General features: G+C 41.1%; 2 protein-coding genes across 3 annotated transcripts in view; one reads left to right on the top strand and one right to left on the bottom strand.

Moving 5' to 3' along the window:
- Window positions 1-18843, bottom strand: part of usp24 (ubiquitin specific peptidase 24) — a 43510-nt gene extending 24667 nt beyond the window's left edge. The window contains exons 1-34 of one of the 2 annotated variants that reach the window (XM_079245239.1): window positions 18487-18843; window positions 14830-14998; window positions 14188-14255; window positions 13962-14105; window positions 13731-13853; window positions 13203-13238; window positions 13035-13100; window positions 11976-12041; window positions 11674-11748; window positions 11354-11512; window positions 11152-11266; window positions 10903-11006; window positions 10611-10718; window positions 10400-10495; window positions 10034-10195; window positions 6739-6846; window positions 6505-6654; window positions 6226-6357; window positions 4497-4608; window positions 4340-4416; window positions 4112-4252; window positions 3948-4001; window positions 3707-3840; window positions 3496-3562; window positions 3297-3407; window positions 3075-3173; window positions 2824-2997; window positions 2645-2730; window positions 2289-2397; window positions 1998-2153; window positions 1763-1860; window positions 1086-1181; window positions 328-550; window positions 83-245 (exon numbers count right to left, since the gene is read on the bottom strand). In XM_079245239.1, coding sequence (XP_079101365.1) covers window positions 83-245; window positions 328-550; window positions 1086-1181; window positions 1763-1860; window positions 1998-2153; window positions 2289-2397; window positions 2645-2730; window positions 2824-2997; window positions 3075-3173; window positions 3297-3407; window positions 3496-3562; window positions 3707-3840; window positions 3948-4001; window positions 4112-4252; window positions 4340-4416; window positions 4497-4608; window positions 6226-6357; window positions 6505-6654; window positions 6739-6846; window positions 10034-10195; window positions 10400-10495; window positions 10611-10718; window positions 10903-11006; window positions 11152-11266; window positions 11354-11512; window positions 11674-11748; window positions 11976-12041; window positions 13035-13100; window positions 13203-13238; window positions 13731-13853; window positions 13962-14105; window positions 14188-14255; window positions 14830-14998; window positions 18487-18765 — 4060 coding nt within the window. In that variant the 5' untranslated portion in view covers window positions 18766-18843. The remainder of the gene's footprint in view (window positions 1-82; window positions 246-327; window positions 551-1085; window positions 1182-1762; window positions 1861-1997; window positions 2154-2288; window positions 2398-2644; window positions 2731-2823; window positions 2998-3074; window positions 3174-3296; window positions 3408-3495; window positions 3563-3706; window positions 3841-3947; window positions 4002-4111; window positions 4253-4339; window positions 4417-4496; window positions 4609-6225; window positions 6358-6504; window positions 6655-6738; window positions 6847-10033; window positions 10196-10399; window positions 10496-10610; window positions 10719-10902; window positions 11007-11151; window positions 11267-11353; window positions 11513-11673; window positions 11749-11975; window positions 12042-13034; window positions 13101-13202; window positions 13239-13730; window positions 13854-13961; window positions 14106-14187; window positions 14256-14829; window positions 14999-18486) is intronic. The other variant, XM_079245240.1, reaches the window with a different exon arrangement.
- A 2694-nt stretch (window positions 18844-21537) lies between these two features.
- bloc1s2 (biogenesis of lysosomal organelles complex-1, subunit 2) lies at window positions 21538-24750 on the top strand (the record flags this gene model as incomplete). Its single annotated transcript, XM_079245055.1, has 5 exons — window positions 21538-21703; window positions 21898-22014; window positions 23225-23344; window positions 23444-23548; window positions 23910-24750. The coding sequence occupies 5 exons, from the start codon at window positions 21538-21540 to the stop codon at window positions 23939-23941; spliced, it is 540 nt and encodes a 179-aa protein (XP_079101181.1). The 3' UTR covers window positions 23942-24750.
- Window positions 24751-26485: the final 1735 nt, after the last annotated feature.

Genomic DNA, 26485 nt, shown 5'->3' with positions numbered 1-26485 from the left:
GCAGCGTGTTTTGGTCTTATTTCTCGAGGTTTTTGTTTTTATTTGGAGAGAGAACCAGTTCTACTCCAGTTTTCTGTCTTACCAGTGCTGCTGACTCTGGTGTGGACTCCCTGTGGCAGAAGTGAGCTGTGAGTCTCTCTAATTGGCTGTGGGCTGCCGACAAGATCCAATCGGCCTGCAGCGGCCGCCCACGTCAGGCGCATGAAGCAGGCAACAGTGGAAGTGAAGTCGCCCACCTCCATTGTCTGAATAAAAGAGTGTAAACATTAAATTTCAGGATGGATTTAAGATGGAAGCAGTCCTGCATGAGGAGAATACGTCTGGTACCTGAATGGCAACTCTGGCTGCAGGTATGATCTCCTCCACTCGTATGGATGAGCGCTCAGACAGAGACATCTGCCTGTAGGAGGACTTCTCCGGAGTTCCACATAGAGACAGCTGCCGTCCAGACCGTCCCGCGTTACGGAAAGGCCGGGAAGACAGCGCGTCACCGTCCCTGATGACATCATCATCCAGAGCTGCAGGCATGCTCTGACCGACGAGAAGGAACCTGGGAACAGAGGCGGTTTGGAGGATTAGACCAGGACGCTGCAGCTGTCTTTTAACTCACGCACTTCACATCAGTCAATTCTGTGTGGGATGAGCTTTCCTGAGTGGAAATACTCCAGAGTGGGTACAGAACAAAGGAGGCAGTCTCATATGTAAACAGTCGGCTTTGTTTCCAGCATGCTGACAGTGCATGGAGCTCCTCATATAGCTAGAATGATGTTTTGTATTGGATTTACTGCAGTCTACTACTGTTTTCAAATGATCAGTTTTACTTTTTTTGCAATAATTTTTGGATGTTGCTGGGTCACACGGAGTCCTGCTCATGCATGCAACATGTTAAAAAAAATCATGAGGAGCAACAACTGGCCAAAACGGCACAAAAGCACCAGGTGTGCCAGGTATTGTCCTGCCAATGTTCCCAAAGCGAAAGAGTAATAACACAATAATACCAAACCTAATTCTCTCATGCAGCCAAAAAATAAGCCCTACAGGCTGTCATGTATGTGTGAAAACGTCTCTGCATGGACGTCTCTCACCTGGCCAACTGAAGACAGATGGAGTAGACTCCTTGTCTGGTCTCGTAGTCAACTTCAGATGGGATGGAATCTCGTTGCATAACATTCACCACCAGACTGTAAAAAACACAGATAAATGCAGCCGTCAAGGCTAAACTCTGAAATACACCAGGGAGCATGTTAGAAAGCAGACGCCATGCGTATGTATTCGGGCTGGGCTGATATGTTTTCGTCGCGATTCCATTACTTTCCAACTTTCTGGGTGCCGATTAGATTTAAATCACGATTCTCACGATTCTTAAATAATGCTGATTTTTGTTGACTAAAAAAAAACTCAACTGTGAGTTAAAAAAAAAAAAAAAAAAGGACAAAACTTTTCTTCATTTCAATAAGAAAAAACAATAAATATAACAATAAAAACAATAAAAATGACAAAAATTAGTGATTAGTTTTATCTAAAAAAATTTAAAAAATTGGTTATTTAATGAAAAAAAAATTTGTTAAAATTGTGAAGCAAAAAATCCTGATATTTGATTCTCTCAATTCAATTACCCACCCCTACTGTGTATATGAAAATGTACATGTGCATGTATATGTATAAGTATGTGTGTGTGTGTGTGTGTGTGTGTGTCCTGGAACTTATTGCACTTGACATATAAGCTAAATGTTTTAACAATGAAACACTGACAGTCTGTTACCTGAGGCCTCCTGCTTTAAGGAAGTTCTCACAGAAGGACTTGCTGCTTGTTTTGGCCATTTCGTCATCCGATGTGGGCATGAGCTTTGAACTCAACACCTAAAACACAGAAACAAGTGAAAAACAAAAGGAAACACAATAAATGTGAAGGTAAACCAGAGGTAAAGCCATAAATCCATTGCAGGATTTGAGAACAGGGCCTGTCGAAAGCAGTGGGCGCTTAAAGGCACGCGTACCTCGAGATTGTACAGCACTCTGAAAGTAGACATGCCGGGGGCAGAGGATCTGAAAAGGGACTCCAAGATGGAAGCAGCGCTAGGCTGATGCTGCTGCTTGGAGGTCATGGACGGAGAACGAGAGCCTGTCCCTTGGCCGAGGGTGAAAAGTGTCTTCTACAAAAAACAGTTACAAGAGAAATAATTACAAAAGATGTGCAAACGAGAAAAACTCTAGACGTAACACAACCAGCTTCCAGAGTTCTGTAAAAGGGTTTTTAAAGCAGAGCGAGACGTGATGATGGGAGGTACCTGTTGGCTCCAGACGCTGGATTCTTTGGGAACAAAGTTATCAAGAGCATCTTGCACTTCGGGATCTGTTGGAATCAGCAGCAGCAGCTTCCTCACACGGAGAGTGATCCTATTAATCACCAGAAAACACATGAAAAGTTCTGCCATAATAACTGTGACTTATCAACTTTTTCAATATTCATGTAAAAGTATCTTAACGGTGAGATAAACATCCACATTTATGGAACAGTGTGAAGGTGTCACTGTTTATAAGCAGACAGATGGCATAAAAATGGTGTTGCAACAGTTTATTCCGACAACATTGTGTACATAACACACACACACACACGCAAACATGCACATGCAGAAACTCTCACCTAGACTCATCTAGGTTAGCCAACTGGTAAAGCATCTCAAACACATTGCACACTAAAGCCATCACCACCCCAGGCAGGGACTTCTCCTGCAGACAGAGGAACAGGGTCACAGTGCGACACAACGAGCGAGTCAATGGTTTTGTACATTTCACTGTAAGATTCAGGTTGCGGATAACAACCTGCTCCAAGGCGTAGGCAGAGTTGAAGACAGCAGAGCTTGAGCTGCTGGAGGCGGATGCTGAGGACTCGGAGCTGCCAGAAGGAGTGCCGGTGCCTGAGCTTTTCACAGTCAGAGTCTGCTCGTCGCTGAAGCCCAGCTGGGACAGCAGCTTCTGATCCCGATTCATGGTCAGCTAACGCGCAGCAGAGAAAGCGGGTTGGAGACCGAGGCAGTTTGATGCACGGCAGGTCAAATCAAACTAACACTCACCACACTGTCATTGGCAAAGATCTGGACATTATCCACCGGACAGCTCAAGTGCTCAGAAATCTTCCACCTGATGCTCCCGACAGTCTCATTACTGTGGGTCTGGAGGACACACACACACACACACACACATACACATACATACACACACACACACAAATCAGGGGAACCATCTCCGCTACAGATGATAACTCAGTATAAAATGTTCCTGGGAAACAGGGTTACCTCAAGGGTGAAGGTGTCTTTGGTTGACTCGTAGGTGATATGAAGAGTGATGGGGTGTCCGTTGAATGAGGCCCCGTGAGGTAGAATAGTACGAGGAACGGAGTACATATCCTACACACAAACATATTAAACAACAGCTTTAGAGATCCGTTAGCAGCAGAAACACCAACAAAAAAATGACAAAGACTGCACCGCGGACCTCTATCGTGATGACGTAGCGTTCAGCCAATAGCAGCAATCTTTCAATTATCACCAGCTTTGTGGATCTAAAAAAAACAAAAACAAATACAAATGAAGAAAATCAGCATAAATAAAAGCTTTTCAACAGCATTTAAACCTTCATGTTATTTTTTATGTTCATAGTTGTGAGGCATCAAATGATTTAATAAGTTTAATAACCATGTTCTTACCCAAACCCCCCTCTGTACCTGGATGGTGATTGTACAGATGTGGCCACGGTCGGCATGGCAGTGGCTGTCAGCATCTTGGTTGCCTTAGTTACAGCATGAGTTAAAGTGGGCCCACCAAGTGCCGAACTTGCAGCCTGATGGAGATGAATAAGAAAAAGAAAAAAAAACACAAAAGAGAGCTGTTGGGTGTTGATTTTTGTGAAATGGCACAATTATACCTGAAAGTAGTTTGATTGCTCACCTCCAGTCGCTTGTAGCAATCAGCAATGAACTTCTTGTGCAAAGACACTGAATCCTGAAAAGAAAAAGATTTCAAACTAATCAAGAAGGGAGATAATTATTAACTTAAAGATATTAACGACATGGAAACAGATCCCAGCATTGTGTGCACACACATACACCTACTTTCTTCATCTTAGGGTTGAGGTTGGTGTAGCTGTATGTGATAATAAGCTGGATCGCTTCATTGGCTATTTCTTCATCAGGGGTTTCCATGGCGATGCGCCAAATAAAATCCATCCCTGCCAGGTCCAGGCGCTCCACACACTGTAAACGAAGCAAATGTTACGTTAACAGAAACACCGCCCAGGGCTAAGCTTCACTAAAACGGCAAGAAGGCTTGTGAGCACTGACCAGCTGAGTTCCCTGGCGTTTCAGACGATGGTCGCACAGATTCACGTTCTCAAAGAAGGTCTTGAACAGATTGAAGCCTGACATAAACAAACAAAACAAAATAAAACGGCTGTGACAGACATATTACTGGACAACGGGGAGCACTAGTGCCTCTCACCGTTCATGGTGATCTCATACGGCTCCAGTTTCAGGATCTTCTCCTTGAAGAGCTGCTGCTGGACGTCGCTCTCAAGGTCATGCTGTCCTTTGGTAAACCACTCGAAACACATCTGCACATGCAAAAACATAACCGTGCTTAGGCTTTATCACACAAAATGTTGGCTTCAGATTCTTTAAATTCTTTCCTAAAATGTTTTTTTCATCATTTTATTCTCCTGATTAGCTACAACTTTATTCACTTCAACAGTTCTATTCTGATTTATGAGAGAGATTACATCTTCCCATTCTACACACAGAAACACTCCTGTTCCCTTGCACCATTAACCCACATGTGACCCTTATCTGATTTCTGTATGAAGGTCTGAGCAGCACAAACCAACCCAGCCCACTTCCACACGTCATCCTAAATCAGACACATAAGATGTTTTTTTAAGCTGCTCAGTCAAAATATTCTTATTCTATTTCATTCAGCTGATGTGAGATGTGTCAGAATCTGTGCCAGAGGAGAAGAGACACGGCAAGATCAACTGTAAACAATGGAAATAATAAGATTATATGATAACTGTCAGTTCCTGTTGCACACAAACTTCAACAAACATGAAGCACGAAGCGTCCACATTTACCACAAACACGATTCATGGGCTCGGCACAGAGGAGGAGACATCGCTCATTCTCCATTAGTTTCCCATCATGCTTGTGAAATTTCTCCCTCCTTCATGTAGACGTGCACATGGGGGCTTGCAACGTGACACGGGTTGGAAAAATGTTTTTGTCCTGGTTGGATGGAACTACAACCAATCAGCGACGGTTTCAGTGGCTGATCAAATAAGCCCGGAATTGATCTGGATCAGCCATGAGGTCCGCTATCACAGACTGATATTCACCATGTTGTTTCCTTGTTTTCAATAAGAAATTAAACCAGTTTGACTTCTAGTTTTGTAGAGTTGATGGCAAGATTTCTGTTAATTCAAGCAAAATCTTCTGACTCGTGAATCACCGACTGTTTTAAAAATGTCAAAATTGACTCGAATATCATAACTACCAAACTTATTGGAGACGAGGGCGACGCTGCAGCCGTCACCGCTCTTTGTCATGCCGTGTTTTTAGTTTCACTCCCCATGTTTTAAACCATTGTAATGTGAGCCACACACAAAAAAGTTTGTATTTTTGCAAAAAAAAAAAAATCATGATCAATCATTCAGATCTGCAGTCTGAGCGTTACAGGAGTGAAACTTACACTGAAATGTCTCCTACATTATTAGTCTGTTTAAAACACAGCATCGTTGTCAAATGTTTGTATTTCAGCCCAACGAGTGCAATGTATGACTTTACATCATCTTCCTGGCAGTCCTTTGAGCGTTGTGTTTGTACACTGACAACACTTCAAGGATTAATGTTCTTACACCGCACTTTGTTCATTTAACCCCTTAACAGCTACATTTATTTAGCTTTACATACAAGCAAAATAAGGAAAAGACCAAAAAAATATTGGGATAAAATAATATACAATGAAATATTAAATAAAGGAATAACAATAAAAAAAAAGTAAATAAACAATAATAAATAAAATAAAATGAATATAATTAGAAAAACAAAAACAGGGTTTATAGCAAAAACAGGCATGAAGGGACTAAATTCCAGTTTCTGTTTTAAAGGGAATTGAGTGTTTGCTGCCTCCTCAGGCGGAGTCTTTCAGGGAAATATTCCTGCAATGAATGTTTAAATACCTCACGGTCAAGTTCACAAACATCCGGCCCCGACACCAGGCACTCCCACAGCTCCTTTGCTCGGTTCCACACCAGGTAGAGGCTGGCCTCTTGGAGGAAGAACGCCAGGAAGCGCAGGTGGCTGTCCAGATACTGAACACAGTGACAAGGGTGTGTGTTTTACCAGCTCAGGTCAGCAGTTTTAGTTCAGGTGAAGCTGACAACTAAGGTGACATTTAAATAAAATGAAATAACAAAGACCTGGAATCAAAAAAAGAAGTGTTCAATGACATAACGAACCTCCTGGTAGGTGTATCTGCCGTCCACCAGCGTCGATCCCGAGAGGCCGTTGTTACCTGAAGCCGTCGCAGCGAGCCGGTGGCAGCACACGAGGGATCCTGTGATCAGCTTAACAATCTCAAAGTTCTTCTTCAGGTCCTGGATGATGCTCTGGGGAAGGACAGAACAGCGAGACTTTAAAGCATCAGCGCTCGCACAGCAGCTCACTCAGATTAGCGTGCACGCTTGAGGTACCTTGTCTTGTTTCTGGTAGGTCTGCTTGATAAAAGAGCGGGTGATCTCGTGCAGCTGTCGAAGAGCGGGAACAACCCAGACGGCCTGAGGAGAGCTCTGCTGAGAAGCCTGTTAAAACGGCACAAATACACGATAACAATCACCAAATCTGTCACATCACAGGCTCACTGCCGCTGAAGTGAGAACTTTGTGAAAACAAAAGGAGAAAAGAGAAGAGTCAGAGCCAGGGATATAAAGCACCGAGTTTCAAATCAGCCTTTTTAATAAAAACTCAAATATCAAAACGTGCTTCTTTTGGGTATCCATGGTTCTGATTTAGATTGTTTGTTACGGGTAAACGTTCGAGCACTTCCAACCAAAGCTGCCCACTCATCAAGCTGCTAAATCATTCATAAAGTCCAGACAGTTGTTACCCAGAACAAGATCAGCACCACCGTGTAATCATTAGTAAGAGCCAAACCCCTCTTAGTGAGGCAAGCCAAAGATTAACAAGCACCTTGTTAGATTACCTCGTGTTGCAATCACACGTGCAACTGTCAACCTGTGACCAATAAAAGCCCTTTGTAGTAAAAAAAAACCCTCCTCCGTGATTGGATGACAGGCAAGAAGCGGCAACATTAGAGAGATATCAGTGAGTGGAAATGCAAATTATATGGGATCATTCTCTTACTTTAGCCAAAGTGTTAGATTTCTTCTTGCCCCAAGTCCCAATGTGAAAAGAGCTTTGTGTGTTGCTGACTTTATTGTCCTCCTGAGTGTGAGTCTGGAGACATACATTTAATTTCAAGTGGGACATTTGTACACATTTGAGTATGCAGCCAATAACAAGGGAGATTTGTGAAGCTGAAACAAGAAATACTCTTCAGTCCAACAGCCACTGTTAGCTGGATTGTGCCAATGCATGAAAAGTGCAAGTGAAACTATAAACACAGCTCAGCTGGAGGTGCAACAATCATGTTGGAGGGCCAGAACACACAATACCAGTTTACTGATCGAGACACACCTAAACATGCATGACTGACACAAATGTAGAAGTATGACGAAGCATACATTCCTTCCATCCTTTTAACCTTGACATTCGACCTGCGTTTCTTTTGATTTAGTATCAAACACACCACATGTCTAGGAAATAATCTGGTCAATTTCTTCCTTTTTAATCAGCCTAACAAATGGCTAATATTGTAACTCGGATAAAAATCAACTTTATGCAAAAAGAAAAACAAACAAAAAAAGTTTTCTCCCAAACAATAAAGTGCAGTTTTGGTCATTAAAGTCAGATTTTTGTCCATTTAATCATCAGCCTCCAACAGGGAATGAGCACAAATGGCATAAACATCTTTCCTATCCTATAAGTCCATCCATTTTCTTAACCTCTTAGGCTCGTGGGGAAGCTGGAGCCCATCCTAGCAATCACTTGGCGAGAGGCGGGGTACACCCTGGACAGGTCGCCAGTCCATCACAGAGCCAACACAAAGAGACAAACAAGCATACACATTCATTCCAAGGGACAATTTAGAGTAATCAATCAACCTAACATGGACCCACACAAACACGGGGAGAACATGCAGACTCCACACAGAAAGGCCACTGGTCAAACCCAACAAATCAGACCTGTTTGCTGTGAGGCCACAGTGCTAACCAGTATACCACCATGCAGCTCATCTACAAGGCCATAATTCTTCATTTTCATTGATGACTCATTATTCAATGAGAGAGTGGTTCCCCGCAAGCCTTAAATGAATGAATGAACTGGTTCCTTGGTTACGCATTCATGTCAAGTCAACCTAGAAATCCCAGAAGTTTTATTGTTGATTTAAGACAGAAACCGAAACAACAAACAGGCTAACTCCCAGCTCAACTAGAAATGACTATAAACTTAACACTCTCCATTTTGTATTGGATTAAAGCAAAGTGTGTGTGTGCAGAGCCGAATGTTCCAAAGTGGTTCAGAAAGAATTCATTTAACACTGTTGTTGTGAAATAATGTGTCTGGTAAACGCTTCATACAGGATGGTAAAAATAGCTGTTCTATTTCAAAAACTTGATTGAATTGAACTGGCTTAAAGCAATGAAAACATTTAGTCTTGGATGCATTTTACGAGATGCAGCGTCCTGTCCTGTCCTGTCCCCTAAATGAGCTGGATCTGCTGGTGTCCAGATAATAAAGCCTCTCCAGAACCTGCAATGTTGCATAGCAACTATCCATCTATTTAACACAGCGCTTATTCCAAATTCAGGGTTGCAAGGAAACTGAAGGCTATCCACGAGTTAGCCGGCGAGTCGCGGGACACACCTCGGACAGGTCACCAGGAGATTAACGGATTTTCAGCCAATCATCGTCGGCTTTGAACATCCTTTCTATTTTGTTCAATCGTTGCAACTTTAATGCATCTTTGACACAGGACTCCTCAACGGTACCTCACATACAGCCATCACCAGCTGTACTTGTATTTATTATTAACATGCACTGATGTGCAGTTGTGCCTGCTGTCTACAATCACCACAAGACACTGTGTATGACACATCCCCAGCGTTCAGAAAGGGGTTTTATTCAACTAGCTGAGCGGCCGCCTCACACACACATAAAAACGCTACAGTCCCTCGAAGCAGCCAGCACAGGTTGGGATTCCTGGACTGTCTGACCCACTTTCCTCTCAAGCAACTGTCTTAAAGACCCGAGAACCTGAAAATACCTTTGCAATGGCCTGCATGAAAGTGGAGGTAAGCTGTCGTCATTTTTCTCCCGTAAAACAGACAGGGAACCTCTGAGATACTCTGGGGAAATACTCTCCAAGCGTGTTTAGTTCAGTAAACAATGTGGGAGTATAATAACTAAAAAAAAATTTCAGGTGCTTCAGCAAGAAGAAAAAAACTAAACAATAAAACAATTTAAAAAAAGGCGACTTCATCCTGTTTAAAATAAAAGGAAAAAAATTATGAAGTCAACTTTCCAAAGTGGGAAAGCTGAAAAAGTCGGATACCTGAGCTTTCCTAGACACTAAAAATAACATGTAGAATAAAGATTAACCTATAAAGTATGGTGCTTCTCTGAAAAGACAAAGGCCTAGACTGCATAACCCGACTGTGTAGGAACAAACCCAAGTGAAATAGTAATAACAAAGTAGCTGAGACATGCTAACTTTAAAGCAAAACTGTCACAGCAGGTTGCAAAATGTTTGGGCACACATACATGTTCCTTCTGACTGCTGAGCTGCAGCAACTACCTGCAGGACAAACTACATAAAAAAAATCAAATATAATGAATAAATGCAATTCTGTCACATGTCTGTCTCACCTTCTTAATGTCCTCAATGCACTTAATGATGTAACTGCGTTTTACAGTCTCCTTGACAGCATAGGCGTCACTCAAAATCCCAAGATGTTCCTCCAGTGCCTGCTGTACCAGACTGGTAGGCAGGGTGGGGAGGTGGGCCAGCTCCCAGAGCACCTCCAGCACCTGAGCAGACACAAACACACACCACGGCTCGGACTCATGGGGATATCTTACACCAAAACCTGGAGTGTTTGCTCAGTGAAGCCTGGTTGTTTTTTTTGTTTTTTTTAATTTTAAATCAGTTCTTTATAAAAGAAACTCAATTCAGCTAATTATACTGTGCTTCACCTTGACTAAAAAAAAAAAAAAAAAAAAAAGCCAAAATACCTTTCCTGTTGTAGTCTCAGAGCGAGCCTCTCGGCCTATTCTCCCAATCAGACTGAGCAGCTTCTGTCTGACGCGGTCACTTTCCACCTCCCAGCTCTAAAAATTTTTTAAAAAAACATGGAAATGCTCTACAAATACCACAAAAACACACTTAAAGACCACTTTAAATGAAAATAGGTAAATCAATGAAAAGGTCACAGACTGCACCGACCTTTTGAATGAGGATGAAGAGATGGGTGAGCTGATCGAAGCTGAATTTCACAGCAGCAGCAGCAATTATCGTATGAATGTTTTCTATTACAGTCGATGATTGGCCGGCCTGAAACACCCACACAGAAATCAATGCGTTAGCTCGGTGGCAGGAAACCTGAGCCTTCTGTCAATTATCTGTATACATGTTAGGATTTAATGTTCAGATTACAGTTTTTAAGAGTCAAAAACATGCAAACCTGCTTACTTATATTTATATTGTATTATATTATTGTTAGTGTTTTGGCTCTAACCTGTATTCTCCAGATCTTGGAGAGCTCATCTAGCGACAGCTTACTCCCCAGCAGCTCAATGATTCCCTTGATCCTCTCACAGTACTGGGCCTGGTCAATGTTACCTGGAACGACAATGTTTTATGCATCACTTGTGGACGGAGGAGCTCCAACGAAAGCCCTGAAAAAATTTCATTTTGTGCTGATTTCAGATTCACAAGTAAGGAGCAAAGTCAACGGTTCTGAGTCTGCCCGGATTTACGTCTCTACCTTCTAGTGCTATTGACAGGACTGAGTTCTCTACGAGCCAGTCCAGCAGTTTGTCCGTGTCGATGGCGTTTTTCACCGTTTTTGACACCGTGCTGTCTTCTATTAACTTGGTGACCTGCAAGACAAGGATCCATGATAGGAAAAAAAAAATTACAAAAGCTTGATGAGCTATTTAGACACTTCGGGACCAATGAGAACAAACCTCTTTGAGAGAGTTCATCTTGGTGGAGAAGTGGGGAGTTTTGAGCATGCGCAGCAGCGTGTCCAGCCGCAGGTCATCCACTACGGCGACCAGCTCCCTCTGGAACCTCATACACAACAGCTTGATGGCCGACAGCAGGTCTGGGATGCTCACCAGACGCTAAGGTTAAAGTGACACAATGACTACAATGTAATTAACTAACCAGAATAAAGTCAGCTGTTCTATATCGCTGAACACAACTAAGTCAGACACAAACAACCCACAGCATTTGTGACGTCATGCATCAAAACCAAAGGAGGCGACGAAAATAAAAACACTACCTTGTCTTTAAGGTCCTTTTCCTCTAGGTTCTGCACATATGTGATCATCTTATGAATGACTGGATCGAGCATGGGCTAGGGAATGACAACATGAGACTTTGTTAATAGCTGCCGTGGGCTAAATGGACAACCGGTACAGCAAAACAGTAAGAAGATACAGGAAATAAAAATAGAACAAAACCAGAAAGCGGAACAGATGTCACCATAAACACAACGCATCATTTCATCGCTGGAAAAAGTTGGAAAGAAAACAAACATGGAGGTTAGGACGTGTGTGTCACAGAACGTATGTGTGAGCTCACCTGAACGAGGCTGGAGTTCAAGTACTCGGCACAAACTCCGAGAGGCTGCACCAGAGCCGATACACACTGTGCAAGGTGGGAAAAGACAGACAGAAACCAAACAGGAAATGAAATTAGCAAAATAGCAGCACCAACTGTGGTATCCTGATCATAAAAATAACAAAAACAAAACTGAAGTCAGCATTTTTTGTAAGCGGCAATCTGTTTAGCTCGGATGCCAAACTTGATTTCACCAAAACCCTCCATAAAAGGCGGTAAAATGTCAACATGAACAGTCAATTTTCATTCCAGAGCTCAATCACAGGAGCTTGATGAATCGCTCCTGTGTTCCCTATTTTCTCTCCTCTGAGACCACCTTCCTTTGCCTAAGCAAAGCACCTCCTTCTCCTCCACATTTTCCCACCACTCGTTAAAAAAAAAAAAAAAAATCGTAACCCCCTTTGCCTCATTCGACTTTAAGCTCAAAGCTGACAAATGAACGAGTCACCCATGGGAGTCAGCAGAAGAGGGAGGCTCTCCACCCATAACATATTCTGCTTTCACTTTCACTCCCTCTTTATTCTGGCAGAAGTCAGTTGAGCATCTAACAGCTGACACACACACACACACACACACACACACACACACACACACACACACACAAACACAGAGCTGAGCTTCCAGTTTCATCAAGAAGCCCAACATTAGTCTTTGCTTAATTAATATGCAAGCAATTCAAGAGATGTTGTGTGTGTGAGTGTGTGTGTGTGTGTGCATGCAACAAATCAATGGCTATGCCGGGCTGCAGATCCGGCCAGGTTCCCTGAAGGAAGCGTTAGTACAAGGATGCCTCAGAACACACAAAACAACAGAGCATTTCAACCGTCACACAGCGGGAGGATGCGGGTGTGTGTTAGAGTGTGTGAGGGAGGACACCCTGCAGCTGAGAGCAGTGGGGGTAAACATGGTGACCTTTTGCCTGCATAGGCTGTATCAAAGACTTTATGCAGCACCTCTCCATCTATCAGGGCGGTAACAGCTATTTCGACTCTTGTGACACACGAGGAGGGTCGTTCTTACGGCGATCTCGATCTCCTCTGTGTTGAGCTTAGTCTGGATGGCGGCGAATCCTCCCAGCTCTCCAAACTTCCCCCATAAAGACAGAGAGAAAGAACAGAAACAAACGTATAAGGCAAAGCTGATATGGTGCGTGGACATTAAGATGCAGGCAGTCAGTTCTTTACTCACTCGATTCACCAAATCAACCAGCCAACCGTGAGGCTCCTGAAACAGACATTAAACGATGTTTTCAGCAGAATTACTCAGCAATTCCACTCCTAACTCTCGGGAGATGCGCATACGATTTTCTGACAGCTGTTGTTGTCAGTCACACATTAACCCAGCAGCTCTATTACCCAAGACTGAAGATAGAAAACATGCCTGTCCCTGATCTTCATTCATAACCGTAACCAAAGGCCCACTTCCACTTCCCCCGCTGACCCTTCCACTTGGTCTTTTCCCACCTTTTATGCACTTTGACACAAACAGTGAGCATCCAGACACATTCTGGGTTTAATTGTGTAATAAACTGCGTCAATAAATTCATCCCCCTCTTGTTTTTCTTTATCTTTTCCATGGCAGCGAGTATAAACACCCCACCACCAGCAATGGGAAAGAATTCAACTTTTGCACATTCAGTTATATTTATAAATGAATCTGAAAAATACTCCAACAGCATGTCTAATAAATGCCACGTGACAACAGAAGAGAGCTTACCTTCTGATAGGTGTTGGGAGAGACCGCAAACATGTTGGCCTCCTCTCCGAAAACCTCAGCCCAGTTCCTCTGACACGCCTTCATCCGGTTCTTAAAATGGTACTCGTTGTCAGGGTTGAGAGCCTGGTCAGGAGGGAAAACGAAACACAGATGCATGAAACTGACAGCAAATTATTCCTGATGAAAAAAAGCATTCTGACGCTGAAAAGGATGAGTATCAGGAAGTCACACCATGGTCAGGACTCCCATCAGGTTTACAGGCACAGGATCCTGCTTCACCCTCTCAGCAACCAGCTCCACCAGTAGCATGAGCATGTTGTAGATTCCCTCGTGAATCTCCGTGCCCCACTTGTGTACGGCACTGCTGGTCAACAACTGGTGATGGCAAGACGAGATGGAAGAGAGTCAGATAAAGCACGCCGGTCCATTACGCAGGCCACGTTTCTTCTTTGCTCACCTTTTTAAAGGCCTCCGGCATGCACCGATCCATAAAGCGCTTGCAGTTCTCATCAGCATCGGCAAGACCTGACGGAGAGGAAGATTCAAAAAATGTATCGGCTTGGAAAAGGACCTCGGCCGTCGCAGAACATCGATATGTTTCGCCATGTGGCACAAGTGTCCAAAAAAAAAAAAAAAAAAAAAAAAAAAAGCCCAAACAGGGTGTGTAGTAGGGCTGTGATGATATGCTTTCGTCCTGATTTGATTCCCATTTTTTAGGTGTCAATTTGATCTAAATTGTGATTCTCACATTTCTTCGATATTGCTGATTTTTGTCAACTAAAAACAAACAAAAAAAATGTACAAAACTTATTTTTGCTCGTCATTTTTATTAATTTCGTTTATGAAAAAAAACAACACAGTAACCAGACCATCCTTCTGTTGCTACAATACCCAAGAAAACAAGTAAAAAGATCAATAAAAACAACCATTACTTAAAATAATGGCTTACTTTTATTTATTTGAAAAATGAAAAAAGATTTTTTAACAAAAAAAAATTGAATACATTTTTTTTCGATTTGATTCTAGTTTCCACCCCTAGTGCGTATAATAACACCATTACATGGTTAACAACAAAGATGAATATCCCAAGTGTTCTTACCGTGCCGTGCAAGGCAGGTGGAGGCAATAAGACACTTGCCCAGGGACTCCTCTCTCTTGTAAGGTATGGACCAGTGGTCAGTAAAGACGCGACTCTCCAGCTCGTACAGGTTGGTGGTGGGAAACTCCATGCTGCCTCCTGAGCAGTTCCCATTCTCGTCATTGCTCCGCTGGAACACAAGACGTGACAAATTTACAACTTAATGCAGAAGGTGACTTTACTCTACGCAGCTGGTCCCCTTGTTTTAAATACATGACACTGCATCTGTCCTCTGTGTGATGCTGGGATAAAACAAATGGCCTCTGGCACTTGACAGAGTCAGACAGGATGCTGTTTGATTCTTTTTCTCCCTCTGGGAGGACGACGACAGCGGTCATTCAGAAAGCGTGTCCTCTCCTCAGCCATCTACCCTTAATTTCTGTATTACATTTATACCTCTGTTTCCTCTCAAAAGGCTTTCAGAACGTAATAAACAGAGTTTTTCCCAGGTACTTGCGTGAGCGCTACAGTTAGTTAAAGAGCACTCTGCCACATGACATGACACTGTCTGGTGAGCAGCAGAGAGCTACCAGCTAAGCCATTTTCTGCTGTCATGACTGAGCAAGCAGTGAAGTGAGAGTTAAAATTCAACTTCTGCAAAAATCAACTTTTACACCCTTTACATTTTCAGTTTGAAAAGCCAAGTCTAGGCTCAGCTGCAATAAGAGCAAAAACAAAGAAACCGTAAAGCTTAAAGAATCTGTGTAGTGAAAGCAACAACCAACGAAGGATTGGTGAATTATTTATATCATAAAGTTCTTTGCATATTCATGAAAGTGCTCTGTATATTCATGATTAAACTGCACAGTAGTCTGATGGCACTTTGGGGCAAATATGTGACACCTGAAAGCAAAAATTTACAGTAAGTTTGCCCTGTAGCCGTCGAGCTTCCAGATTCAGCTCTCACTACATTATAAATGAGCCAAACTATTACAGGACATTTGCCCATTTTGCCTGCAGGAACTACCAAGTATAAATATTAATACAGAACGACAGAGTTAGGTCAAGCCTTACTATCTGAACCGTCTGACATGCCTCCATATTTGCATACAAACTGGACAACACGTTCAGCATGTTTCACTGTGCTGAATGCTGATATTAGTCTGATAACAGGTGATAAAATGGAAATAAAGTCTTTCAGAGGAAGAAAACGGGAGGAGAGGGGAGGAGGAAGCAACAGGGAAGCATCATATTTCATCCCATGCCTTTCTAAGAAAATTAAATATGGCAGGATGGATGAGAAGTAGGAGAATGGGAGTGAAGACTTCACCAATATGAAAATTAGAAAACACTAGGTTTAAAGAATAATAAAAAGAATACAAAAACCTTCAGACATAGCCATCAAACCTACAAAGCTACCCATGTTTCAAGTCTTTAAAAGGCTCTGGGGAGTAAATGCATGTGTGGAAAACAGTGTGCATGTGTGGGGCGTGGGCTGGGCGACTGAGTAACTCGGCGCCACTCTGTTACTGTGCATCTGTGACCCTCTTGGGAACCCCAGCAAAAACTGCAATGTGTTTGTGTGCATCCAGGAGACTGCAGGGCTATATTTAGGAACACAACACACGGCCAGAGATCTATGACAAGTGTCTAAATTACAAATACAGTAAACATGTGAAGAGAAGAGAGGCAATGAAGCAGGTCCACCCCTGTCTTATTACATACACTGAATACTTATCATATCACGTACAGAGGGGTAATTTTTAATTTCCGTCTTGTGGCAAAGATTGTTGTGCTAAATGCCATTACATTATGCTGTTTTTGGGACACTTTATGCCAAATATTTTTAATATAACCCTGATTCAAAATGAAGCGATAAGACTAGAAGACACAACTGAGGTGTCCAACGGGAAGAGATCACTAGTTCATTTAAACAGCAGGTATCGAACTCCAGTCCTCGAGGGCCAGTATTCTGAAGGTTTTTGTTGTCTCCGTGCTCCAACACACCTGACCAAAACTTAAAAACAGGTTGACAAGAAGCTGCTGGATGCATTTGATTCTAATCAGCTGCCTTGGGAAAGGGGGAACAACAAAAACCTACAGGATAACAGCCCTCGAGGACTGGAGTTTGACAAACCATCACTGCTCAATACTGAAGAAAGCTATATCATATTCAAAAGATTATAAATCGAACAGTCTGGATCAATAATGTAGCATATTAATCAGTTAGTGACAAAGTTCTTACTTTTGTTCATTTATTTGGTTATGAGAGAGAAACAGGTTTTTGGTTGTAGCTGACAAAGACCTCCAGGAGACAATAAAAACTACACTATTAGTTATGCAGACAGGTTATTATGAAAAGCCATTCCATGTTTCTGTTGGCACATCAAATAAATGACAGCTGGATGGGCCAAAATGACAGGATTTCCAGGTAAAATCACTCTAAATAAGAGATGACTGCCTTAAATTCCATATTCCTCATATATGTACAGTTGTGCTCATATGTATTCATTTCCTTTCATTAAAGAAAAGGCTGAATTTACAACAGTCACTCAAATAACTGGAGACTAAAAAAAAAAGAACAATAACTAAAAATTTGAAAAAATACACTTTTTAAAATTTTTTTATTTATTTTTTTATTTAATTGAGTTAAAGAAAGAAAAAAAAAACCCCAAAACAAATTGGTCCTGGACAAATTAGAGCACTTTGCTGTTGAAAAGTGGGACAAAATACCTGTCAACAGCTGCAGAAGTCTGACTGAGAGGAACAGAAAACACCTGACTGTAGCGGAAACATTAAAGGATTGTTCAACTAAATATTAGTTTGAGTGATGTAATATGTAATAAATTATCTTATTTGTTTGCTTTTTAAAAAATAAATTTCAATTGAACCAGAATAAGAAAATAATGTAATGATTTTCATAGAATTTTTATTTATTACTACTTTAGTCAATTTCAGCTTATTTTACAGGCAGCTATTTCCTTCTTTAATGAAGGGTATGAATACATATGAGCACAACTGTATCTACATAAAAAGAAAAGTACTCCGTGAGTCAAATACTGACACTGAGGTGATAACTGGATAATATATGCTGAAGATTGTACGAAAAACAGCCACGTAGATGAAAGAAATTGCGAAACTGTGTGAGATTTGTGTGAACTGTGATCTCAATGGGAGCTGAGCACGACAACCTTTTAGCTAACAGTAGCTAACCTAAAATAAATCACTCCAAGGACTCCCATCTGACTATCGCAGGGCTGGCTGATAAAGGTGATTACTCCGAACTGGCCCACCATCACTTCCATCATCTACCTCCAAGCCTCCAGTGATGCTTCTGTCCTCCTGGTCCAAAAATTACCGGCGCGTTTAACTCTCCCCCAACCTAGCTAGCCAGCTACGAGCTAGCTAGGATAGTTTGTTGGGTTTAAAGTAGATTTTAATACTTTTTTTTAATAAAGCAAACGCGCTAATAGTGTGTCATATCAGTGTGAATCAGAAACACATAATGTCCTGGAGGACTATGGAGTATAAACATGCAAGTCTTGACAGTTTGTGGAGGGTTTGGTGCGTGTAGCATTGAAGCTGCTAACTTTGGATGGTTAAATGGGCGAGTCCACGATGTTACAAGTTCCTACAGGCAACGCTCTCCCGCGCCTCCTCAGCTTAAAATGTCCTCACCTCGCTGTCCACAACATCGTGGTATGCTGGAGGGGGATCAAAACCACTCGTCCCGGTCCGCCCGCTGGTTTCCCCCTCTCCACTGGAGCCCAAGCCGGGAGAAGGCCCGCTCTCCATCGGTTCATATCCATATCCGAGCCCGGGGCTTTCGTTGGTCAGGAGCGCCACTGCCTCGTTGATGTCATTTTTTGCCAGTCGGAGCGCTTTTCGGATCACATCGGGATCTGGGAAACCCATGCAGAGGAGCGTCGTTATGTGCTGCTCCTCTTCGGTCTCCATTTTTTTGGGGTGTCTCAGTCTCTCAGACTAATAGTAACGGGATGTTCGGCACAGCTCTGTAGCTGTGCACGCCGCCATGTTTACAGTCTACCGCTGCAACTCGCCTGTCACGATTTGCTTTTCCAGGAACAGCGCCGACACAGGTGTTTTGGTGAAATATGCCTCCCAGGAAGGGCATACTTCCGGCGGGAGCGCGCACAGTGAAAGTAATAGTTATTTTGAATGAAATAAAATAAAATAAAATAAAAAAACAAAAAACTTTATCAACCCCCAAAGTGAAATTCAATATTGTAATAGATAATAATAATTAAGTTGACGAGGTCTTGTTCCTGCTGGCAGGAATGAGCTTCTGTATCTTTCAGTCTTACATTGGACCTGAAGAAACCTCTCATTGAACACGCTTTGTTGTTTCTTCACTGTCTTGTGGAGAGGGTGTGAAGAATCCTCCAACATCTTCATCAGCTTGTGCAGCATTCTTCTTCATTTTAAAGGTTATTATTATTTAACAATGTTATACTTTGAAAGTAGAGTGTATTTACTTTATTCTTTATTCCAGACATATCGGTCCATATCAGTAATTAATTGGAGAAAAAAAAAACAAAACATTCATGTATAGACACATAGCCCATACATACACACACAGTATTATTTATAAATGGCAACGTTATCAAACAACTGCCTTATGCTAACTGTTTCAGTCATTTGTGTAGTAAACTCATAATAAAAAGCAAGGGAAATTGTGATTGAATAATATATTCAACAATTATAACAACAGAATTGGCAAAATTTTAATGTCACGTTATGAACAAATATCACATCAACAATATGACAGTTTAAGGAAAAAATTTGTGGGATGAGCAGCAAAGAATAGCATGTGGGTTGCACCCATAAAGTAATGTGCCAGATTATGTGGCAATGTCAAACAGCTTCTTCTCCTGTTGACTTTTTTGGTGTTCTTTAATATAGTAGATGATCACACACTTGTGACAGCATCAAAATTCTTCAACCAGCATTTAGTGCAAGTCAACCAAAGTGATTGTGTTGGCCACTGGCTTAAAGGGCATGCCCTAGGAAATCTAATGGAATTCACGCCTGCAGGCTATTCCATCATATCCTTTCCCAAATTCTGGAGGAAGTCTCTGATAAATCCCGCTCTGTGTTGTCATATTGGTGGATAGAGATCAGTCCTGTTGTCTTTGTTGTTGTTGCCCTTTTGACTTGTCCCTCTGAAGGGGTCACCACAGCAAATCATCACACGAGTGAATTGGCACATGTTTTACACCGGGTCCTGTTGTAGCTTAGCATTTTTCTTCACATGTTATTGAGGTTCTTGTTGGTCTTGTTTCCCACATCTGCAGGTGCACAGTTGATACTTTTAAGTTGATACATGAGATATTCCCATGAGAACTTTCCCACACCATGGGCATGAGTGTGTCTCTGTGTGTATGTGTTGCCCTAATACTGCTGACTATTCATGTTCATCAAAATACATTAGTTCATGCAAACAAAAGGGGGAGCAAACATATAAAAGCTTGAATACAAACCTCTAACTAAACCATTCCTCACTGTACTTTGTGTAGACTGTAATCTGAGACTTTATAGTGACTGACACCAAATATACCAGAAAAAGATGATAAAACTAAGTAAATAAATATGTATGAAAGGAAAGGGGAGGGGTGACAAAATATCAATCATTCATTCATTCATTATCCTAACCGCTTAATCCAATTAAGGGTCGCAGGGAAGCTGGAGCCTCTCCCAGCAGTCTTTGGGCGAAAGGCAGGGTACACCCTGGACAGGTCGCCAGTCCATCGCAGGGCACACAAATATCAATCAATATGGTTAATTCTGTGAGAGTCATGACTGTGCATCCCAAATTAGAAAAGATGTGGATGAAAGATTTTGAAGACACACTTACTCTAAAATTGAAAGTTTGCCCTCATGGTGGTGCTGAACAAAAGGCCATATCATGACCAAAAACGATGGAGGTCATACTCTGGTGATTATTAAATGTTTAAATAAAAACATTTCAGGATAAAAAGTTTTCTAATATTACAATTAGCCCTGATAGTAGCCAAAAGAAGAGGTCAAGGTTTTATTATCAAATAATCATTTTTGTTTTAAACAAATAAAGAAAATGCCTGACACAAAACCTCCGTCAACAATGTTCTGTAAGTAATTTTCTGGAGACAAATATTCCTGAGGTCAGGTTGACCACAATGGTAAATGTGGTGTAATATCTGAAGATAAAAGGGTAAAAAAATATGGAGGAATAAAAGTACCACAATTTATTAATTAAATACATAATTAGTTAATTTAAAAAAATGTGTCATTAATTTATTAAAACAGTGAACATAAAATAATTCATTAAATCTGTCATTAATTATTTAAAATTAGGATTAAATGCACAAATGTATAATTATATATATATATATATATATATATATATATATATATATATATATATATATATATATATATATATATATATATATATATATATATATATATATATATATGAATTTTTATTATTATTATATATTTAATTAATACATTGTGACACTTTTACTCCTTCATAAAAAAAAAAAAACATATCAAGCTCTGAAAACAAGACGATTTATTTAGATAATGTTTTAAACATCACTGTATCGTGTTACACACAAAAGGGTGTGGCTGTGCGCGCACATGAGGCGGTAGTCATGGTGGCGGGCCGAGTCGGCGTCACGTGAACACGCAACTCACGTGACAGCGACTAATTAAAACAGGAACAAAATGGCTGCGACTGGCGACGAAGCCGCAGCTATGGACAGTATTTCCAGGGAGCCTTCGGCTGCCTCGGTGGCTCTGAACGCGGCTGCCAGCAGCAGCGGAGAGGCGGATCGGTCGGAGGAAACGGCTGAAAGTCTGGTGCCTGCTCCTAAGAAGCCCAGCACAAACAGTACGTGTTGTTTTCCCTGTCCATTAGCTAATTGCTAATATAGCAGAAAATAAACAAGACTGATCGCTTTCTGTTTGGATTGCATTTTATACTATTACTACAAGCCAGCTTACTTTTACGTTGTTTGTTTATATGTGGGTTTTATTGATTTTTCTGTCCTATTCATTTAGTTTGGTATTTTCCTTTGTAATCAGGTGATGGTGGCGTGGAGACAGCAGAGGAGGCTGTGGAGCCTGCAGAGCCTGATATTGATGAGTTGTGCACCGATATGTTTGAAAAGATGGCCATCTTTCTGCAAGGAGAACTAACAGGTTGGTTACCCCAACCCATCAGCTTACTGCACAATGTCTTACTCATGCTTTTGGCACAGTTTTCAACCATGTAACATTTAGTAAGATCTAATGTGTCACAATTTTAGGAGGCATTCTTTACTGCTTTCGCACTGATGTAACTTCTTTCAGACTTAACCATTACAGTGACTAAAACGACCTTAAGTTCATGTGTAAATACCATTCTTGAGATACTTTAATGGGACCTCAGGTGAGGCGTAATGCCAATCAGACTGCATTCACACCAGTACAGTCCAGGGACTGGCTTTGTATGAACAGGGGAGTCTGAAAAACATTTGAACCTTCCTTTGTTTTGGTTTATTTTCACGCTGTACTTTACTGAAGCAGATCAAACTGTCTGGTTAACAGAGTCCAAATCCTTCTGCTTTAGTTGGTTCATTCAGTTGTGGTTTCTGGAGTTTTCACAAGAACCTTTCTTCCACTATGAGTAGCAGAAGAGACGGTGAGCTACTCGGCATGCTGCGCTTTAACACGTTGCAATCCACTTCTTCTCTTCGAGTTACTGGATGTTCCGTTTACGCTGCAAATGTATCGCAACCAAGACCCCCGGTTTTCAGTTACACCAGTTTGCTTATTTAGTCTTCACCAGATTGCTAATAGCTTTTCACCCTTTTCTAAACAAATACTATCAGTGGAAGTAAATCAGGGGTTGTTTAAAGCAGAGGTGTCAAGAGTCTGTTCTTAAGGGCATTGCCCCGCAGGTTTTCAATGTTTCTGTGTTTTAGCTCACCTGATTCAAATTAAATGGATTCAACAGCTTTTGAAGTTCTTCACAATTGTGAGCCAGGTGTGTTGAAGCAGGGAAACTGTGAAAACGTGCAGATTGTGGTCCTTTAGGATCAGAGCTTTACAGTCCTGGTTTAATGTGAACAGCACCAATGTAAATGTACCTTAGTTTAATAGATTTTCTCTTCTATCCACCACGGTGATTTCCTTCAAGATGCTGTCACAAAGATGTGACTGGTGGACAAGACAGTTATTGTGGTTTCTGTAAACTTTAAAAAGCAACTTTTTAAAAAAAAAAAAAAAAAAAAAAAAAATTTTTTTTACAGCCTCAACCACTGTAGAAATACATAAATTAAAAATTAAAAAAACACTCCATCTAATAATGATACAGAGAATCACTGGATGCAACATTTTTAATATTTCTATTTTCTGGTTTTCTTCTCAGCCACTTGTGAAGATTACCGTCTGTTGGAGAACATGAACAAACTTACAAGTTTGAAATACATGGAAATGAAGGATATCAGTATCAACATAAGCCGTAACCTGCAAGATCTCAACAACAAATGTAAGAATATTGTCAGAAAATTTTATATATTTATGTGCATTTCCAGAATATTCTTCAGTTTAATGAAACAATGTATGGTTAAATCCATGTCTGTTTTAGATGCTAGCTTACAGCCATATTTGGACCAGATAAACAAGATTGAAGAGCAAGTATCCGCACTTGAACAGGCTGCCTATAAACTGGACGCATACTCCAAGAAACTGGGTAAGACTGATAATACACAGAAGTGGGAAAGAATGGATTGTATGTGTTTTCCAAAAATGTCATAATACCAATAAAAAAAAAAGGCATTAAGTATTACATATAAATTGAAAACACTGCTACGTTTGAATGACATGAGAGGAAAGTCCCACCTTGAGGATATTACCCTCCACTTCCCATGGTCTGCTTACTGTACGAGTAGCATAGGGTAATATCAGGTCCTTTGGCAATAGATGGCGCTATGACACCACAAATATTCTCTCCTCTAACTACTTCTACATTATAACCTGAAGCTACAAATTCAGCATTTGGTATATTTATACACAGACTTAACAATCATCTCTGTTTTTATATCTTTTTATAGAAGCAAGATTCAAAAAGTTGGAGAAACGATGAGGAGGACGAGGAAGCAGAACAAGAAGTCTGGTGCCTTCTCACTTTTCTGCCCTGCCTTGCCTTCTGCTCTCCCTGCCAGCAGAGCCAGGAGCTGCAGGGAGGATGTGAACTAAGACTGAAATAACAAACAGAACGGCTTTGACACCTAAAAACGACCATGGAGGAAGCAGCTGAATGCACACAAACTGGCACTGCAACGTTTGGCACGGACTGGACGTTAGCAGCCAAGGAGTTCAATGTGCACTCACAACTCCCCCCCTTTTATTAAAACATTTTTAACATAGAATCGGTGTGCTTAATCATCAGTCTACACCAACTGATTGGATAAAGTCACACTGATGTAGTCCTCATCAAAAAGGAACTGAAGATTGGCAGGTACTCTTACAAGTAAAGTACTAAACTCATCATGTGTGATAATGTAATAATGTCCCAGACTAGTAGCCCTCTTTCTCCGGTACTTTTAGGCATTAAAGTATTCGTCCCACTCAGCAGGAAAAGCCTGAAATGTACTTGTGGTTAATATGTTGTCACATTTGTCACGCAGCACTGATAGTCGCAAACTCTTGAACTTCTGACACTGTCTTTCTACCTGCTCTAGATTTTGTAGCATAAAGGATATTTGACATGAATGAATTATACAATATTTGCTCCAAATACACCCCTTCAAAGAAAGGGGGAAAAAAAAAAAAAAAAACCCCAAACCAAAATCTGTGTATCGTCACATTGACTGTTTCTTTAAAGTGGTCCTGCAGCCGACAGCAGGGGGCAGACCTGCATCAGAGACTGTTTTATTTGTTGCTTTGGAAAAACTGACCTGAAGTCAAAAGATTGAGTTGTAGCTCCATAGAAAGGTAGGAAAAAAATAAGAAAAGAAAAGCAGAGGAAAATTGATGGCACATGCTTGATAATTCAATGGAAAGATGCATGGATGAAGGTGTGTTTGGTGCCGTTTGCCTTTTTTTTTTTTGTTTCCTTTATAATTTGAGCAGAACATTGATCTCTGCATGCCAGGTACAGCACATTATGTTAACTCACAGGATCTCCCTTCTGAGTGTTACTTTTTGTGTGTGTGTGTGTGTGTGTGTGTGTGTGTGTGTGTGTGTGTGTGTGTGTGTGTGTGTGTGTGTCAGTCACAGATCTAATCTAAAACAGGTCTCTGTCATTAGTCCAGCTGAGGCCCTGGCACAGCGCAAGCTCATTATTCATACTGTAACATTATTTACTGTGCACTGTGATCCTTCCATCTCTCCCTTTCCTTGCCTTCTTTCCAGGGCCCTTGGGCATAAACTCAACTCCCCTCCTAAAGCCTCTCAAGTCAGGTCTATTAAATGAGTTTAGGTTGTTTTCTGAAAGCTAAATCTGAATGCCAAGAGGCAGTCATGCGTACAGAGGAAGGTAACATATTAATCATAGGCAAGCGTTTCTCTTATTATTTAGCTTGGGAACTGCTTTAAACCTTGGCCACACTGTAGCAATATAACTTGGGTGTAACATTCTCTGCTAAATATTTGGTTTTAAGACTGTCTCTATGGAACATATACATAAAGGAATTTGTATAAGCAGAGTTAAGGGGGACCAAACAGTCATGTCAAGTATTTCCACACAGCTAATTTTCAAGTATATGATTTAGAATATGTTCAAACACAAAGTGAGCCAGTTTTGTGTGATTGGAAGTATTTAAAATGTTGTACAAGTTTACTGAACATAAATAAAACATCCAAACAGGACAAATATTGTGTTTTATAATATTTCCATGCATAACTTTGACAGCAATTTTGAAGATTGGACATTTTAAACCTTTTCCCACCTTGTGTATAAGTTTGCTAGTCTTTTTACAACTGAACCCCCCCCCCAAAAATGTAGTTCATTACTGAGTATGGGCAAGTTGAAAGCAGTCATTCTTGTCGTTTTTCACCTTTATTTTTGTTGTTTGAGTTGTCACTGGAAATCTTCAGTCTTCACAGCACACCATGTAAACATTTCACTCTGACACACTGTGGTTATTTCTGATTTCCTTGATGCAGTCAATGCCAAGACAAAGAAACATCTTAAACAAGTGCACATCATGTGTCACCTACAATGCCAGCTGACCTCTCAGTAGCACACCCCTAATTTAGATTTTATTACTTGTAGCAGGGTTTTAATTTACAGAATAAATAAACTCAAACAGAGGTTTAAGAGATATAACTAATTGAAGACAGGAATTACTCCTAAATCAGGTCTCCTGAAGTGATGAGATCATAATGATTTGCTCAGATCTCAGCAGATTCCCAGCAATGTGACTGGGAAAGTATCTAACATGTTCATCAGCAGAAGGAGAGAAGGTGCTTTATTCATAACACTCAAATGAAGATGGAGCCGGTTAACAATAACAGGGCGGGATGCCACACCGCAGAACTGAGTAAATGGCAAGCAAGCATGAAGTTTGGGGAATTTTTCGCCTCTGCTCATGAATGAGAGCGAGCAAGGACACTCAAAAAGCCCTTTACAAACCACATTTGTTCTTGTTTTTCCTGCCTTGTTCGAAGTTAGCATGTCATCTAA

The sequence above is a fragment of the Telmatherina bonti genome, assembly GCF_933228915.1.
Source record: "Telmatherina bonti genome assembly, chromosome: 8".
NCBI classification, from domain to species: Eukaryota; Metazoa; Chordata; class Actinopteri; order Atheriniformes; family Telmatherinidae; genus Telmatherina; species Telmatherina bonti.
Note: the sequence above shows the minus strand (reverse complement) of the source record. Positions and strands in the feature narration are given on the sequence as shown.